We start from the raw sequence: 19,550 nt of genomic DNA on the forward strand, positions 1-19,550 counted from the left end.
AAATATCCTCAGGAAAACAGACTAAAGAAGACTGAATGTTAAATCTTCTCTATATTGAATAAAGAAGACTGAATACTGAATAAGAAATGTTTCATCTCTATAACATCTGATCTCTATTCTGATTATTTAGTACCTATATGTTGAACTTGCCACGAAAGAGAGACCCCATCATCATGCTGGAAACCAGACCACAGCCTTGAAGCATGCTAAGGACGTGAAGGACTTGGTCAGCGAGGTAGGTTGGGAATTGGGCACCACAGCATTGGGTTAAAGATAAAAATCCTTTCTTAAAACCCTCACCTGGGGTGGAGGGATTGAGCAAAAAGGAAAAAGGACTTGTGGACATGGTCAATAGTGTGGTGATTGTTGGGGGGAGAAGGTATAGGGGGGCTAAATGGTAATGGAAAAATCCCTCACCTGCCACCTGTGACAGGAGAGACCGTGTCTATTAACTGTGCTCAGCAGTATGAAGAACAGAAGGCAGAGCCATTCTCCTAATGAGCACAATACATTGTGTCCCCAGGGCGGTCTGTGACATGGTTGTGAATTGTGAGGGATGGAAACACGTGAACTTAACTTTGTCTCTCTCTTTTATCTTTATTTCTTAGAAAAAGTACAAGATTCAATACGAAAAGATGAAGGACAAGTACACCCCAATTCTAGATACACCAGTCCTCATCAGAGCCAAGACGGCTTACTGGAATGCCAGTGACGTATGCATCCCTTCCCCTTCCTTCTGTTGTGCTAGGGACAGCAGAGGTTGAGGTGCCAAGAAATAGAAGAGCTTACAGTCATATCCCTGATCCCACAACATGGACCAGGGGGAGAAGTCCCGAAACGTAAAACACAGGCACAAACAATAGTTAGGCAAAGTAGTAGCTAAGAGTAATGCTGAAAGATGCAAAAAACATATTAATTATTACATTGCTCTTCTAGGAAGAATATGACCCTTTCTTGCGACTCCTTGGTAGCATTTCCTAAGGATGTGTGACAAATAGTTGTTACTTACCTATAAAATCATGTTCTTGGAGTCAGTGAGACATGGTTTCAAATCCTGATACTGTCACTTGCCAGCTCTATGACTCTATACACCTTACCTAATTTTTCTGAGACTGTTTTCTTGTATGTGCAATGAGGATAAGAATTGCGATAATTAAATTAGAATGAACAAGATAACATTCCTCACATAGAGCTGGTCTCTTTGTTGTCCCTCAGAAAGTGTTTGTTCCCTTCCTTCACCTGATTGTCTAAATCACATGAATGAAATGCTTGTTAGAATCAGGAGGGACAAACTTTTATTTCCCACACCACATGATCAAGGACTGCACTGCCTTTTAATGGTAATGGGATTATCTGTTAATAAAGACATGAAATTAATCAAGCCAGGGTAGAGTCCTTACCGGTTCTGTCTCAGAGCCCAATAGAAAATGCCCTCTACCCATTACCAGAACCAGAGTCCCAGGAGCACTGGCCATGTTGAAACTTTAGCTCAGCCAAAAAAAGCTCAGTCAACCTCACAACCCCTCAGCTTAGCAACACAGCTCTAGTATTTCAAGGCCTCTTAGAGTAATTATAGTGATCCCAAAACAGAAATGTGAAAGCATACAGCAAATTGAAATAATATTCAGTTGCATAATTTTGTCAGAAAATTTTATTTGGAACTGAAAGAAGTCTGCCATTTGGAAAGAGACAATGACAATTTGTTTCAAATGTAAGATGAGAAAATTATATGCTACCCACAAAATCTATCCCCTGAGATATATTTAGTCTTCTTGTGACATCCCGTCTTTACCACTACAAGGTCACCATTGAATGTTGATCTGAAGCAAGCTTATGCTGCATCACCACTGTTGGGAGTGGCCACACCATGAAATTGGCCCCTGGAGCTCACTATGCCTTGTTGTCAATACCAGTACTGGTGACTCCGACCCTTAAACTAGTCCAGTGGAGCAAGGGTGGTACCTAGCATTAAGATCAGCTGGTCTACCATGGTTATCCCCACAGGTAGAACTAAGCAATTTTATGAGATTATCCTTGTGAACAGCAAAGTTAAAGTGAAAGAAAATACCTGTTTTATTATTTGTTTGCTCAGCTACCCAGAAAGAAAAGGTTTGTTGAAGGTGGCTGCTTGGAAAGGTACCCATCTTGTGTAGATGAGGGGAATCTTCTATGTCATTCTTAGGTTACAGTAAGAGTTGTTATTTCTTAAAATACAACAAAGGTAAATATTATAATGAAACACAATTTCCGGGTTGCTTCATGGAGAAGGCATTTTAATACCAGGAGTTAGAAACAAAATCTTTCTCCTCCTTCCAAGCACAACAATATGTCATGGGCTCAATAAAGTTATGTTTTTTTTCTCCTCCCAAATGAGCTCTTTGTTTGTTTAACATTTTAGTAAACTGTTTTACCCTGAAGTAGTATTAGGTTTACAGAAAAGCTGCAAAAATCGCGCCGAGATCCCCTGCAGCCTAGACCTAGTTTCCCCTATTGTTAATACCTTAGGTACCATCGCACATTTGTCGTAGCCAATGAACCAATACTGATACATTATTAACTAAACTCTATACTTTGTTCAGATTTTATTAGATTCCTCCTCGCGTGCTTTTTCTCTTAGAGGATGGGAAATGAGTTTTTGAATCTCTGCTAAATTTATTCATGGGGAACCCTAAGAGAGAAGACTCAAAAGAGTTTAAGCTTAAAAGACCTCAATTATTTAACTCAGTAGTTTTCATCATCCACGTGTGTTTTCCCTTCCAGCTACGCTACAAAGAAACATTTCAAAAGACCAAAGGGAAGTACCACACAGTGAAGGACGCCCTGGACATCGTGTACCACCGCAGAGTCACCGATGACATCAGCAAAGTACGTCCCTGGATATTTCTGCAATTCCTGTGTGGGGCTCAGTAACCCACCAGCAGTTTTAAAAAGTGTCCTCCCTTTCCTAACATTCTGTAGAGAAAAGAAGACTTTTGTGCATTAATTTGGGTAAGATTTTATACCTGTCTGTATTTTTACCACAGGTGAAATACAAGGAGAACTACATGAGCCAGCTGGGAATCTGGAGGTCCATCCCTGACCGCCCCGAGCATTTCCACCATCGGGCAGTCACTGATGCAGTCAGTGATGTGAGTCTGCACCTCTTCTGTTTCCACACACAGATTCGTAAGCCCATGGCACTTGGGGAATCAAATGCCACATGGAGACCGATTAAGTACTTGACCCAATGTTAGTTCTTATGTACGGAGGTTTAAACCATACAACTCATTGATAAATTAGTGAACTTCAACCTGGGAGAGAAAAAATATATATTCAAATTTATAAGCCAAATTTTTCTCTAAATATATCATATTACATGACTGGAAGTGGTATACTTCATCTAAGCAATAACCTACTTATGGTCAACTAAAGAGACAACTCCATGAAGCAACTAAGTCGTGTAACAGTGCTCACTGAGAAAGGGATTCCAGCTCCTGTATGAAAATATAGCTGCCGAGTTACTGATTTACTCTCTGGGGAAGTAAGCCTGTTAAATTTGAAGTCTTTACTTAGTATTAAAAATAAAAATTTCCATATATAATATAACAGTATACCATAAAATGAGCAGAAAAAAGGTATTACTGGAAACTTCTCTTAAATAATTGTTTTAATACTTTATTATTCTATATGCCTCAGTGGTTAGAGCTTCTATTTGTCCCACTTATATCAATCCTAACCTACTGCTATTTGGAGAGAGGTTCTTAAAGCTCTTCGGTGATGTTCTTCTCCCAGGTAAAATACAAAGAAGATCTGACCTGGCTCAAAGGCATTGGTTGCTACGCCTTTGATACCCCTGACTTCACTCTGGCTGAAAAGAACAAGACCCTCTACAGCAAGGTATAACTACTCAAGGACACTGGCCACACCCGTTTAACACACCTCAGTGCCCACAGAGAGGATTAGCACTGAGGATACAGCTTTTTCATACTTCCATCCCATCCTTGCATCCAGACCCCATAGCTGGAGTAACACTGAATTGTCACCGTTGGACGGGCTCTGCCAAGTGGCATGTCTCAAACTGTTTTTGGCACTGACCTCATTGACTATAGTCATCATTTGTTTACATAATTTATGGAATATATGGAATAAATGGTCTTTTTAGTACAACTCCTCATGTTCCTGCCAGAATACCCTCCTTATTAATATGTCTCTGAGTGATTCACCTGATTAGAGTTGACATGGTAGCAAATATAAATTGGGATTATTTTACTCTACAAACCTGATGTGTGACTTGTGGCAAATAACTTTGCTTTTCTGTCTTCATTTTTCTATTTCCAAAATAAAGTCATTGGATTAGCTTCCTCTGAGTTCTAAAATAGGAGTCAGGAAACCTTACTTAAAAGTGCTACATAGTTAATATTTTAGACTTTGTGGGTCACATTCATTCTGTAATATGTTCTTTATTTATAATCCTTAAAATTGTTTAAAAAACATTCTTAGTTCATGGGGCCATTTAAAAATAGTTGGTAAGCTAAATGTTAGCCTACCCCTGCCCTAAAATATTATGATTATCTGATTAATTACTGGAAAGTTATTTCAAATTAATGGACTAAAGTCTGCCTTCAACTATACATGGTAATACCTTCAAAGTAAAATAATAATCATTATAATATGTAGAAACAGAGAAGGAAATTATTTGGATTTTTGCCTAATTTGGAAAACAGATTTGTTTGTCATCCATTCAATAAAAGAATATATTTGGGGGTGAGTTTTCAAGAGATCCAGGTATATATACCCTTCATTGCCTTGGGAGACAGAGCAAGCATTCAGTAATTACTCATTTAATCTATGAATGAATTATCATAATTGTATAAGATAAATGGCATGTCTCATTCTTAAGATAATCATGGCCTGCTATCAAGTAACCACATTCTGTTTTCTCTAGTATAAGTATAAAGAGATATTTGAAAGGACGAAGTCAGATTTCAAGTATGAAGCTGATTGTCCAATCAATAGACATTTCAAGCATGCAACTCAGTTGATGAATGAGGTATGTAATGATCTGACCCAATTAAGCCCATTCAGTTCCCTTAAGAAGTCTGTAGAGTTAATTGACTGTAGCTCAAGAAATAAAATTACAGGAAAGCCTTTCTAAGTGTTGATTCAAGATAAAGATTTGGGAAGATCCTTATAAAGTCACCATCTGAGGGGCTCTGCCAAAAGCATGAGTAAGAACAAGTGAAGGGACTGTGCAGAGTGGTGTGAGGGCCCCACCGCCATCACCACCTCTGTTCGTACTAGTGTAGGGCGAGGACGGCAAGGAGGTAAAGGATTTTGCTATCAGCCAAAGCCTCTTACCCATGATACTGTGTAGAGTTGGGAGACACAGAAGTCCAAGGTTAATTTAGTAACCCTTACTAGGGCACAAAAATAGCAGTAGTTGGAAAAGCCACCCCTCAGGGGGTAGTTGTGATTCAGCATTCAATTGTATTGTCATTGTTACTAATACATTGATGTAGAGAAATATCCATTTGCACCCAAGCTATTCCTTTATAGTCTACCCTGTTATTCCTAGAACTGTCTTTGTAATAATTTAAGTTAAATTTAGCTTAAAAAGACTGAAATAAGCAAGCTATGGATTAATTTATGTTTGGATGGTTTTATATTTAATTTCTTATCTTTGGATTTTCCACAGATTTATATAATTCAAAAACAATATCAGAAAATTAGTAAAATATATCTAAAATGGAAATGTAACCAATGGTATATTTATTTAAATGTATGACATTTTTGTTGTTTTTAAATTTAATTTTGTTCATTTTCAGTAGACTTCCAGGTTGGACAACTCTGAAGAATTACAGTTAATAGCTTCTTAGAATACAGTCTTAATACATTTTGTTTCTATTTTTCACATTCACAGAGGATTTCCAGGTCTCTTTTGTAATCAAATAAATTAACTGGCAATAGAAGACTATTAGAATTTTTCATAATTATTTTTTGATTCTCCCAATCATAGATTGTAAGACTGTAGATTGTCAGTGTCTTATTTTAAATACAATGTAAGGTGCCATAAATCCTAATGTTGCTAATGCCATCGTGTGTAGAGAGGGGACCTGTTTAGGTACAACATACTCCAATTTTGTTGTCATAAATCAGATCTACTGCAAGGCCCAGTCTTCTCCAGCCACCTCCCTTCATTTGACTCTCTTTGCCTCCCTGTGTTTATCACCCTGGATGCTTTGGGACCCCACCTCCCAAAATGACATATTTCTAGGTCTCTGGAGTGTTTATCTAGGGATGTTTCTGTATAGCCTTGAAGCTGTACTCTTGCTATAACTTGATCTGATGTCTGAGCAGAAAAAATACAGAGCTGATTATGAGCAGCGGAAAGATAAATACCACCTGGTAGTGGATGAGCCTAGACATCTGCTGGCTAAGACCGCAGGCGACCAGATCAGTCAGGTACTGTGATGGGGCTGGTTGGACAGCCCAGGCAGGATTGTGCTCCAGGTTTCTTCTGAGATGTTGTTCTGTCTGCTGCAAGGATGTCATAGGTTCTGCCTATGATATTGGGATGTTCTGTTTCGAAGTATCTGTCTAGCCACCCAAAGAGCCCATGAGCTATTTGAGTGTGCCAGTCCATGCTCTGTGTCCTCACATGCGCTGTGGTGAAGATGAGAAGGAAAGCTGGCTCCTCCCACCCTTTATTCTCTGGAGGGCCTGTTGTTAACCTACAATTGCAAATTTCAAATTGAACTGCAAAAGCAAAAACAAAGAAGCAAATTAATGGAAGGAAAGAAGACAGAACTCCTACCCTATTTTTCTCCTCCGGTGAAGTCTTTTTTCCTATGAGGCAATTTTGTGGCACTAGCTATGTCATTCCCCATTCACATGATGACAGTTGGTCAACTGCAAGTGTTGCAGTCATTTTGCTCGGCTCTGTAATGTTTTTGTGTCTTCACCACCCAAACATGCGAGTACATAGAGTGTGTCTGCCTACATCTCTTCACTCAGAGGTGACTGGGATATAGAGCCATGTTCTTAAGTCTCTTTTGTGCTTCACTGCTCTTTGCATGAACAGAGAAAGTATAAATCTAGTGCCAAGACGCTTCTGAAACGAGGATGCAATGAACTTCTGCGTCCAGATATGTTGACTGCCCTCTACAACACATACCTTTGGAGCCAGGTAATTTTGGATGTGATGTAAAGAAGAGATTTAGAAGCCTTGGGAGCATTCACCTTTATGCCTTCCTTGAATTCCTTCCCCTGCCCCCTGCCCAAGCTGGTTTCACATGACAAAGCTGCATAAATATTCATTCCTTGTAAATGAACCGTGGGTGTGACCAACTGTTATGATGCAGTGGCCGTCATCTGCATATGATAGGACACTTTGGAACTCCTAGTAAGATTAACTGAGACTTTTCCAAAGTTTGTTTCCAAATCAGTGTAACATTTATTGATATTTTTCAATAGATGCCCGCCCCCACAAATAGATTCCTTAGAGACTGAGGATATTAAGTAGATTCAACAGCATATAAGAGATCTGAGTATTTAATGTTTCCATCTAGTTTGGTCGTTGTTCAGTGGCCACTACAAGTGTGCCATTCAGGAGAGATGAGGAGGATCACAGTGCAGCTCTTTGAATGTTGTACATGTTCAGTGCCCCCCTTGAGTTCAATGCTGAATTTGCTAGGCTGTGCCCCGCACACCTGTCCTCTCCCACACTTGTTAACAGCATTGCTGATCACATTACCTTCCTACAAGGTCAAAGGAAGCACACAGCACCACCTTTCCATCATATGCTGAAAGGTAAATTTGAAGCAGCAGAAAATGGTGACAATTGCTTAACTACCAGATACAATGTCAATAAAATGCCATTGTTTTCACACACAAAAAAGCTTTTCATCAATCTTTTGTATTAGGAAGTTGTTTTGTCACTTTAGTTTGACATGAAATCAACACATGAAGCGGGGGATGAGGTCTCCTGAGGAATATCCTGTTTGCCTGCCACTCTTCTTTTGTCGTGACATGGTCGTCGGACAGTTGTGCATGAAACTTTGTTGTGCTCTCTGTATCTGCACTGCTTGGGACAGCTTGTGTGCATGGGAAAATAGTCATGACTTAGAATTACAAAAATGAATGTCTTTTTTTAAATGTTAAATCTTTTAAACTGTTATACTCATTTTTTACTTTACATCTATTTTATCTTTGCTATGGAAACATACCTAAAGAGGTCATACATATTCAGTGCAGCATACAGAGTTCAGCAAAAGTAGTTTACACTTGTCAAGTACACAAAACACAGAGTTTATTCTTGTATTATTATTCATTGATTATTGTCTTATTTTCCATACGAACAATAGTAAACCTACTTTTGCTCCACCCTGTACTGTGAGTGAACCATTACTTGTCAGAGACCAGACAACGAGGGTCTGGGCCTGGCTCTGAGAGTTGCTCTGTGTGTGCCCTTCACTTAGTCTCTTAGCCCTTCTGGGCCTCAGTTTCTGCATGTATGAAATATATGGAAATTATATTTACCATTGTCATTATTTTCTCACTCCATTACGCCATGACTATCAAATACAGGTTTATATTAAACATTTTCAATTAGAAGTTAAGGAGAAAGCATGATGGCCCCACTCCCCCATGCCTGTGCCTTGGATAATAATAATCCTACTGTTTGCTGTGGGACTCTCTCAAGAGGAAAATTATATTCTTTAAAGCCCTGTCTTCTACTTCTTACAGTTAATTTGTCCTTCCCTTCCACAATTTAGATCAAATACAAGGAAAAGTATGAAAAATCTAAGGACAAGTTTACCTCAGTTGTGGACACTCCGGAACACCTGCGCACTACAAAAGTCAACAAACAAATCAGTGACGTGAGTACAGGAAACATTGTGTGCATACTCAAGGTCAGGGGGCATTTGCAAATGTGGAGGGACATTTTAGATGGTCACAGTGTCTGGAAGACTCTTCTGCCCGTCAGTGGGAGTGAGGCAGGGATGATAAATGTCCTGCTGTGCTCAGGACTTCCTCTGACAATAAAGAACTGTTCCAACCGAATTGGCAGACCCCCCATTTGAGAAACACTGGGGTCTTAGCAGAAAGCATGAGAGCACCTGTTGAATTTACAGGTGTTTCTCTCCTTTACATACACTGAGGAAAACTCCTTGCATTTATAATTTTATTTTACATTGTAAATTGAGACGTATAACATTTTTCTGCATTTTCATCTCCTTTAGATACTTTATAAATTGGAATACAACAAGGCCAGGCCTAGAGGCTACACCACCATCCATGACACGCCCATGCTGCTGCACGTCCGGAAGGTCAAAGATGAAGTCAGTGATGTAAGTACCAGGATGGCTTTGCAGCGCCTCCCATCCTGCCCTCTCCAGTGTCATATAACACACCCAGGTCCAGTCATCGACTTCTGCACAACAATCTCCCTAAAACTCAGTTTCTTAAAACAACGATCTTTTTTTTCTCATGACCCTGTGAGCTGACTGGGCACAGCCTAGTAGATTGTCTGTTCCATGTGCTGTTGGCCGACAGCGGAGGCTCGGGTGGGCCTGGACCTCTAGATGGCTCACTCACCAGTTGTAGGCTCTGGGCTGGGAGCGTGGCTGCTGTGTAGACAGGAACCGCCCCCCATGTGGCCCATCCATGTAATTTGGATATCTCGCAGCCCAGTGGATGGGTTCTAAGGGGCTGGAATGGAAGCTTCCAGACCAATTCAGGGCTACTCCTGGAACTGACACAAGTCACTTTTGCTGCATGTGACTGGGCACTGTGGACACCCAGGTTCAATGGGTGGAGAGATAAATGCCACCCCTGTATGAACAAATGGCAATGTTCCATTGTAGAAAAGCGTGGAGGAGGCTATATTGTAGAGACCATTTTGTAAAATGCAGTATGCCATAAATGCTATTAATAAGCTTTATCTTGAGTAAGACGAACAAGGTGGGCATTAAATTCTAATACCCAGGATCTGAGGAAACACTGTAGTCACAAACTTTCAGATATGTACTTAGATTGTATGGTTGAAAACTATCACCATTGTTTATTTTTTTAAAAGTTAAGAACTCCATGACTACATGGGTACCCAAGAGTATATTGAAGGCAACTGTGGAGTACCCTCATCCTTACCCCAAAGTGCTGCACTGACCATGGCTGGTGTTCAGGAATTCTCTGAGAAATGAATAAATGCGTTCACAATGATGACCTTGGGTTGCCGTGAAAAAGTGTTAAATACATTCAGCATATTGTTTATGCAGGCAGAAATGTACAAAATATTTTTTTCATATTTTTCATTTTAAGTTTCAGCATTTCAAACATGAACATCAGGCATTCATTCATAAACATCTACTGGTCAGATCCTTTATGTGAAGGAGCCCATCCCCTTTCACTGTAGAAAATGAAGCATTTCTGTGTCCATTCTCCCAAATTTTCTGATTATAACAATAACCCGAGATATTGATGAAAGCATGGATTCCCAGACCTCTCCCCTAAAGGTATTGATTTAGCCTGTGTATGGTGAAGTACAGAAAAGTATGATCAAGAAAACTTACTAACACTGCTGGGCTTCCTTAGAACAGTTTCACTTCAGATTTAACAACTTGAAAACCTAGGATCCTTCAGTAACCATTACTCAGAAAACCCAGGTGAGGCTCCAGGGCCCTAAAATGTAAAAGAAGCAAAATAGAGCGAAGCTTGAACTTCCAGGCCCAGAGTGCAGAAACTGCCTATTGGGCCCACAGAGACCAAGTCTTCCCCAATACTCTCCCTGCCACCCAAACCACAAATGTCCAAACTTGCTAGATGTGGCTCCAGCGATGATGGTAGCAATGACTACATCCATCCATCAGCTCATCATTCAATCATCAAATATTTATTGGGTTTCTATGTGCCTGACACTAGGGCTAGGACACTCAGTCTTTGCTCTGGATGGGTTCATCTTTGTGGAAAGAACAGACAGATAAACAAATAATTACAAAATGAGGTGGCAACAGCTGGAACTGCGGGGGCCCAGAAGGAGGGCCAGACTCATTCCATCTGGATGAGAAAAGCTTCTCTTCCATTGGCAGTTTTTGAGATGTTCTGAACTTATAGTGTTCTGATTTGGAAAAGGAAAAACATGCAAGAGTAGCTGTGCAGCTGGCTCTTTCAGCACAACCTCGCCGGATGTCAAGGCCATGGCGACACTAGTGAATATACCCAGTGTATCCCGGGGGTCGATTTTAAGATCAGAGATGCATTGCTGCCTCCTTTTTACACACAGATTTATTCTGTCTTAAGGAGCATTGTGTACTATAGTCATGATTTTAATGCCTTCTTTTAAAGAAAAGCATACTGCTCAGGAGGCTGCTATAAAAAGTTAAGCTTGTCATTGTGTTTCTTCCCACAGCTAAAATACAAAGAAGTTTACCAAAGAAACAAGTCCAACTGCACCATTAAGCCAGATGCAGTTCATATCAAAGCAGCTAAGGATGCCTACAAAGTCAACACCAATGTAAGTACCAGAAACTTCCCCAGGCCTAACGGGGATTGATTATCTCTGCAGGACACATGATCTCGTTCACGTCCCTTCAGGGGACTGAGCTCTACTGAGTCCAGATCAAGAGTTAGGCCCCAGGAGCACACATAATGATGCTGAAAGGTTCTCACCAAGCACAACAGGGAGAGGAAGGGTGGCCAGCCCATGCCACAGACACTACTACACCCACTCAGCCTTCATGCTAGGAGGCTGAGAAATAGGACACTCACTTCAAACATGGAAGCTGCATTTTGAAAATTGTCTTCAGCATCTGTTATTGCCTCCATCCTCCATATTCTCCTCCTGCCTCAAACCCTAAAGCCTGCTTCTTATGAAAAAAAAAATGTTTTTAGTCACTTGGTGCTGTCAGGAATTGTCCTGGACCTTCCTTCTGCTCAGGCCTCCTGTACAGACTCAGTTCCTCATGGTGGAGCATCTTAAAGCCTCAACCACAAAACCATTTTTGTGCAGTTAGGTGAGTATTAGCTTTCTAAAAAATATGTAAATGGTTATATAATGAAACCACCATACCCAGCTAGTCCTCTCTAGTGCCAAAGAGAATGTATGTTTGTTTGAACCAGCAAACTGAGATGTCTCCAGGGACTGGCAGGTAACTTACAGGTGTCCTGAGTGTGGATTAAGGGATAGGTAGCAGGATGGATGGGAGAAAAGGCAAATGCAGTAAAATGGACATTGTAGCCCTGGTTGGGTGGCTCAGTTGGTTGAAGCATCATCCCATGTACCAAAAGGTTGCAGGTTCAACCCCCAGTCAGGGCACATACCTAGGTTTTGGGTTAGATCCCCAGTCAGGGCGCCTATGGGAGGCAACCAATCAATATTTCTCTCTTACATTCATGTTTCTCTCTTTCTCTGTCCCTTCCTCTCTAAAACCAGTAAAAAACAAAATATTCTCAGGTGTGGATTTTTTTAAAAATGTACATTATAGAATACAGGTGGTGGGTATTTTCTAGAAGGTTCTTGCAACTCTCTTGTATGTTTGAAAAAATGTCACCATAATATGGGTGAAAACTCATCAAATAGTATACCTAGATACATGCACGTTTTATGTACAAATTAAACCTTGACAAAAGGAGAGAAAGTATTGAGTAGAGAAATGCGGTCAATATAGAGAGCTCTTCCCAAAGAAAATCAGTGTAAATTACAAACACTTCAGTGCCTCAGATTTGGCTCAAGGCAACCAACTCAGATGAAAGTCTAATAAGTGCACAAGCACCCTAAAACCAGATCACCTGGGTTCAAATCCCAGCTCCACCTTTTACTAGCTGTCTCGCCTTGGGCATCTTACTTAATCCTTCTAGGCAGTTCCTCAGCTGTCAATTTCATGCAGTTGTTACAAATATTAAATAAGTTAATATTTATAAAGCACTTAGAAAAATGCCTGGCACAAAATAATTTACTATATGTGTTCAAGATTTTTTAAATTAAACCTGAATTTAGTTAGAAATTAAAAGTTCTCAAGTACTCTGAAGATGATTAAGCTACACTGGCAGAGTTAGAAAGACTGTAGAAACATTTCACCCAGAGGTCTTTAAAAATTTTAGCCCCTGTTTTGGGACCAAAAGTTCCCTCCCACAAGATGACCTCTTGAGTGGCTGACTAGCTACATAAATTGTAGGGAAATTTTAATTGAGGCTTTCTCTTGCACAAAGATGAGTCCCTCTGAGCCATGCGTGTGGTTAGGAACTCAGCCCACTTGACTGACATGACTTGTTTTCCTCTTGTGAAAAACAGCTGGACTACAAGAAGCTGTATGAAGCCAACAAGGCCCACTGGAGGTGGACCCCTGACCGACCAGACTTCATCCAGGCCGCCAAGTCATCCCTCCAGCAAAGCGATGTGAGAGAGGAGAGACGTGCCTATGGCAGAAAAATGAATAATTATTTATAATTACCACTGTCATGAGTTTTAACCTAGCTCATTTGAGGTCCAAGAAGGACAGGAGGGTTGTGGGGAGTGAAGGGCAAGCTCGGGAAGCAGACCTGGCCACACGGCTTGGTATCCCATGGCTGGGCCCAGACACAGATGGTTCAGAGTCCCAGGCAAGGCCGGGGTGGGGTTTGCGGCAAGTAGGCTGGGGGCTTGGTCTTGACCCCAGGGCTGGAAAGGAGTTCAGCACCAGCTAAGGGGCCAGGAAGACCCTGCCCCATTTGGGTAGCAAGCCCTCTTTAAGAGGAGGATTCCTACTGGATTTAATCAAATCCTAGCTTTCCCCTGTGCCTGCCCCCCTTTCCCATCTTCCTCTGCTTTTCTTCTATGACAGTTTGAATACAAGCTGGACCGGGAGTTCCTCAAGGGTTGCAAGCTTTCTGTCACTGACGATAAGGACATGGTGCTGGCCCTGAGGAATTCCTTAATAGAAAGTGATGTAAGTACCCAGTCTCTTCTATGATACGGGACCTCACTCAGGGCCATCTTCTGCAGCACAGTCCCCAGGGACACCCAGGAAAGGACCGCAGGCTGCTGCTGGGGAGCTGAGGTGTGGGTCCTGAAATAGAACCTTGCCCAACCCCCAGCCTGTGAACACCAATGACATGGCAGAGGAGGGCAGCAACAGAGGGAAGCTATTCAATCCAGGTGACCATTTTTGACCTTTCTTGAACCCCGAGATGACTCACACAGCAAGAACTGGGAATCTGAAGGCACAGCTGGATCTATAAGGAATCTAATTCATGTTTGTCGGATCCTATGCTTCCTATGCTGCAGTTTCCTTGTCTGGAAGGGAAAAATAATAATGCCTCCTGGGCTTTGGGAAGAAAAGCCAGGTCAAATGTTATATTTGAAAGTACTTTGAACTAGGCTATATGCATAAAAATTCATCGCAAGACCCATTGTGATTGTTATTAAAGTCTCAACTTGCAAGAGATAGATTATTACTGCATATTTCCCAAGATTTCCAAACATCAAATCTGTTACTGAGTTTTATGTTCCTACTGTGTCAACAATGCTGTTCTCCTAGCTCTATCTAGTGACTTGGGAGCCTAAAAATATGTAGGGGACGCAGAGGAACTAAAGATATGCTTTTTTCATCCCTGCAGCTGAAATACAAAGAGAAACATGTCAAGGAAAGAGGGAGCTGCCATGCTGTGCCTGACACTCCTCAGATCCTCCTGGCCAAGACCGTCAGCAACCTGGTGTCCGAGGTACCCCTCCAGCTGCCCTATGCTCTGCTTTTGCCTTGGGCTAATGTCCAGCCAGACACTCTAACGAGCTTTCTGTGGGTTCTCTCAGAACAAGTATAAGGACTACGTGAAGAAGCACTTGGCCCAGGGCTCCTACACAACACTGCCAGAGACGCCAAACACTATTAGAGTCAAGGAGGTGACCAAGCACGTCAGTGATGTAAGTGGCCAACCCCAGGACTCCGGGCTGCAGCAATGCTACTTAACCTTAGGAACCAGCAAAGGACTGCAAGCTGCCATTTTGCTTTCAAATACTTGGCTTTATGTCACTTCATTCTTACCATCAATACCTGTCTGTGAATTTTGAACTCTAATTTAAAGGACAAGTCATTATTTATTAGCTTTCCAATTATGACAAATGTGGCAGATGTGTGTATTGCCTCAGGATGTGTTATCCAGAAATTTAAGATGTTGTTAACTTAGAGTTAATGAAGGGGAGAAAAGACTGCTGATGAAAATGGGCTTCTCCTACCATTAAACTTCTAAACAATTTTAGAGAAGTAACATTACCTGTTTGTATCTCGGTAGTCTCTGCCCACTACTTTGGTAAGTAGTGGGCAGTTCCATATATTTTTAAAAGGTAGAAATGGTGCATTAAAGAGCTTAAGGTCCTTGTAGTCATTTCCCCAAAGACTGGTATGTGGTTCGAGTATTGGCTTACAGGGCAGAAATCAGAGAGAAAACTAGAATATGGATTAGAGATCCAAGTTCCAGACCAATCCATGATGGGGAGCCCTGATTTTGCCTGGAGATCTTCTCAAAGTTTTTCAAGTAAATCAATTCTGTTCCCAGCTTCCTCTGCTCACATATGTAACTCTGGCTATTTTTAGACAAACTACAAAAAGAAGTTTGTCAAGGAGAAAGGGAAATCCAACTACTCCATCATGTTGGAGCCCCCGGACGTGAAACACGCTATGGAGGTGGCCAAGAAGCAGAGCGATGTAAGTTTCTCCTCTCGCCACTCTCAGGGGCCCACTGAGCCCATGGACCACACACTGGTGCATGCTGGTTCCAGTCACCCTAATATCTGCATCTCCTAGTTTAATAAATACAGTGGTAGGATTAGTTTGGTTTTAATGAAAAAAATTCTTTCACTTAATGAGGACTTTGAAAAGATAGGATAGCTCTCAAAGGAGTAAACGTTTTTTCCCCCCCATATAAAGGTTGCTTACAGAAAAGATGCCAAAGAAAACCTGCATTACACCACAGTGGCTGATCGGCCAGACATCAAGAAGGCTACGCAGGCAGCCAAGCAGGCCAGTGAGGTAAAGATGTAGTTAAAATGCACCTGGTCCCCAGTGGTCAGTGCCAACAGTAGTGCATGGCACCTACCACCCAGAATACATTGCCCATTTTGGTTTTCTTTGATCCAGGTGGAGTACAGAGCCAAGCACCGGAAGGAGGGCAGCCATGGGTTAAGCATGCTTGGTCGCCCAGACATTGAAATGGCCAAGAAGGCGGCCAAGCTGAGCAGCCAGGTAATGCAGATGGGCAAGAGGCAGCTCTAATGTGTGGAGATTTTAAAACTTTGAAGCAGCCCTGGCTGGTGTGACTCAGTGGATTGAGTGCTGGCCTGCGAGCCAAAGGTCACTGGTTCGATTCCCAGTCAGGGCACATACCTGGGTTGCGAGCCAGGTTCCCAGTTGGGGTTGTGTGAGAGGCAACTGATTGAGGTTTCTCTCCCTTCTCCTTCCCTTCCCCTCTCTCTGAAAATAAAATAAAATCTTAAAAACAAAACAAAACAAAACAAAAAAACAAACAAAACAAGACCTTGCAGCAGAAGGCATTCCCAGATGGAAAGTGCAATACTAATGACTAAATTGATGCTGGGTCTTTGATAGCACTGCAAAGCTTTGGAACATCGGGTCAGGAAAAGTGTGCTAGGGACCTTCTTTCATTTTTCCGGCTGATATCTCTAGGCCTTTGTTTTTCTCCACTTTTCTATTTATGGGTATGTATCAAAAATATCAGCTTGTGAGCTCCCTTTGGAACCTCTCTTCAGGCATTAAGAATCATATCCCAAGGGCTTGCTTCATACTTGACTCACCTGTGGGATCTTGCTGACATGCAAGAGTCATGAAATTCTAATTTCTAGAATCCATCTGGATGCAGGAACCCTTATTCTTTCATTGAACATATATATAAAATGCCTGTGTTAGGAACTAAGGTGAGTAGATGTCCTCTGATGATATGTCCATGGATAAGTAAGTGCTGGTGGGATGATAAGTGAGGGAGAATGCTTCATTCTAGCAGATTTCCTATTATTAAGAAGATGGGCTCAGAAACATGTTGCCCAAACCTGATTGCCCCATTACCTAATTTCCCCTGTTGCACCATTTATCTAGAATCCCCCGAGTATTGTTAGACCTCAGCCCTGAAACCTATTGATCTACCATCAGCTCTTTCAGATAGCAAGTTCTAGTTCTACAGGACTTTAGCTCAAGAATATCTTATTTCTTCTCTGATTTACAAGTCTTACCTTCCTCTTCATTGTCTGTTCTCTCAAGTATTTTTTTAAAGAAATAGGTTTGGGATACATATTCGGTTACTATATGTATGACTCTTAGCCATAGCACACACAGGACCCCAATCTTTGGGGAGATAGAAACTAGTAACATCAAGTGACAAAACAAGTCACAATCATGAAGAGACAAAGGTTCAGATGACTGAATACAAGCAAATAAGACTTTTAAAAGTTTTTTAATTTAAAACTCCTATGCAATGTTTTTATTATAAATTAATGGAATTGCATGAGCATTTGAGACCAAGATATGAAATCACCAAGAAAAACAGTGTAATCTCTAACATAATGAAATGTAATGAGAACTTGTTAATGTAAACATGTTTAATATGTTTTAAAATTTCCTAAGTCATACCATTATCAAGTTAAAAACAAAATTCATTTTGATGTTGAAATCTTGAAGACTTTGCTGTTTTTAAAAATCAAGAGGCTCATATTTCTAATTCTAAGTGAATGCAATGATGTGGAGAATGTGACCCCACCAGATCTCTTTACAAGCTCACCTTCTTAGGTTCACTTCCTGTGAAATGCCTGCCTCAGGATGTACAGTGTCAGGGTGTGACCCCTGGCCCAACAGGGCTTCCCCTCCCTGTGGGCCGTCCCCATTCTGACTTTGCTGTCTTGCTGGCACTCTAGGCAGAATACCTCAAAGGCCAAAGGAGAGGACATGGGCACGGCGCCGCATCTTATGACACCCCTATGATGAGGCATCTTAAGAAAATTAATGTACTCATCAGTGATGTAAGACTGGCACCAGAAAGCCAAGATCTTTGTCTTTCTCTTTTTCTTGTCAACCTTCCTAGCCTTGGTCAGGTGACTGACCAAGTTGCCCTCTTTTCTGTTGATTTTGTGTTGGAATGTGTAGAATGCTGTGGAAATTTGTCAAAGAATATACGTTTGCACACAGCCATCTCTTCTTGCATGAAGCTTTCCCTCTGGAATATACCATTTGGAATAGGAAGACAGACTAGACTTGGAGACAGGCTCCCAGTGGTTTTTGGGTCGCTGACAAAGATCAAATTAAAAGATGAAATGAAAACAAATGAAGAGCTCAACTTCAACCACACACATAAAACCTCTGCTAATGGCTATTGTTGATGTTTAATACATGTAAGACTGGCACTTAATACAGTCTCTCAGTCCGGGCATATTTATGGACCAACAGAATAGACTCCTTAAAATGTATTTACTCACAGTTCTTTCGCCCTCTGTTTTACAGTCTTAATAGCAAGAAATTTTCTAATTCTTGGGTGTATTCTTCAGTCTTTAGAAGTACCAAGTCCCTGATAAGGAGCCAAATGGGAATGTTAGATCTTTAAACTTAAACATTGAAAGAGTAATTGATTTGAAACTACTTCCTAGACTACATCCATATAAGCCGACACCAGAGCCTGCTGGGATCACAGACACTGGTGTTGCAACTGCTGATACGTGGCAGTATACAGTTGGCCTCTCAGCCTCCCAAGGCTAACAAGAAGAGGAAGGCTTTACCATTCCACAGTGCACACATATGTAGCCTAACTGTATTCCCTGCCCAGTGCAGTACCAGGGATTTACTGTATTTAGTGCATAGTCCAAGAATTCTTGGAGTCCTAAATCTGATGTGTGTCCACATCTTTCAAGATGTACTAAGTAGTTCTTAAGAAGATCCAGTTGAAAACAAAGGCCTTTTTGTGCTGAATTCAGATTCATAGTAGTAGTTCTATAGGCTGCATTTCCTCAGGGACCTTCCTGTGGGAAAGGGAGGCACAGATTTTTTTAATTAAAAATTTGAAAATTTAAGTTTACTTGAAATTAACGGAAGAAAAAGATACTGAAGCAAGACCAATGGATTTGCTGCTCTTCAAGTAAATATTTCTTCAGAAAGAAGTTGTTTTCTAAAAGATAGAAAGAGGAATCTAACATACTTCTAAAAGAAGTAAATTTACTCTCATTCAAGATGGATCTTTGTAACTCTTCTTCCTCAGCCTGACTGTGGACATCTAGTTGCTTTGCGTGTCTGTGTTTCGTGACTCTTAGGATCAAGCCTAGTCTCATGGATTCATACATCTCTTAGAAAAGGTTTCCTTTGGGTCCAGACACCAGCTCACCCACTCTGACTTTCTTTAGCAGGCTTTTCATTTCTTTATTATGAGAAGGGATTTTTCTCAGAGAGGAGCCACTGTAGCATTCATTTACATTTTCTTTTCCTTTTATGTTGTGTTTCTGCCTCTTCCTGTGTCTGTCTCAGTGTACACAGTACTGTTTTGCATGCTTATTTTTTCCCATGCATTTCTATTGTAGGTTTTTTCAATATAAGTGCGTCTCAGCCTTG

General features: G+C 41.1%; 1 protein-coding gene across 25 annotated transcripts in view; it reads left to right on the forward strand.

Moving 5' to 3' along the window:
• NEB (nebulin) overlaps positions 1-19,550 on the forward strand; it is a 197,436-nt gene that overhangs the window by 146,818 nt on the left and 31,068 nt on the right. For 22 of the 25 annotated variants that reach the window (XM_036023482.1, XM_036023487.1, XM_036023485.1 and 19 more), the window contains 17 exons: positions 131-235; positions 609-713; positions 2,761-2,865; positions 3,024-3,128; positions 3,772-3,876; positions 4,925-5,029; positions 6,337-6,441; positions 8,754-8,858; positions 9,222-9,329; positions 11,387-11,491; positions 13,268-13,372; positions 13,797-13,901; positions 14,572-14,676; positions 14,765-14,875; positions 15,546-15,656; positions 15,879-15,980; positions 16,089-16,193. In XM_036023482.1, coding sequence (XP_035879375.1) covers positions 131-235; positions 609-713; positions 2,761-2,865; positions 3,024-3,128; positions 3,772-3,876; positions 4,925-5,029; positions 6,337-6,441; positions 8,754-8,858; positions 9,222-9,329; positions 11,387-11,491; positions 13,268-13,372; positions 13,797-13,901; positions 14,572-14,676; positions 14,765-14,875; positions 15,546-15,656; positions 15,879-15,980; positions 16,089-16,193 — 1,797 coding nt within the window. Of the gene's footprint in view, positions 1-130; positions 236-608; positions 714-2,760; positions 2,866-3,023; positions 3,129-3,771; positions 3,877-4,924; positions 5,030-6,336; positions 6,442-7,060; positions 7,166-8,753; positions 8,859-9,221; positions 9,330-11,386; positions 11,492-13,267; positions 13,373-13,796; positions 13,902-14,571; positions 14,677-14,764; positions 14,876-15,545; positions 15,657-15,878; positions 15,981-16,088; positions 16,194-19,550 lie in introns of all 25 variants that reach the window. The other 3 variants (XM_036023508.1, XM_036023483.1, XM_036023491.1) reach the window with 3 other exon arrangements.

Source organism: Phyllostomus discolor, chromosome 4 (assembly GCF_004126475.2).
Source record: "Phyllostomus discolor isolate MPI-MPIP mPhyDis1 chromosome 4, mPhyDis1.pri.v3, whole genome shotgun sequence".
Taxonomy (NCBI): Eukaryota; Metazoa; Chordata; class Mammalia; order Chiroptera; family Phyllostomidae; genus Phyllostomus; species Phyllostomus discolor.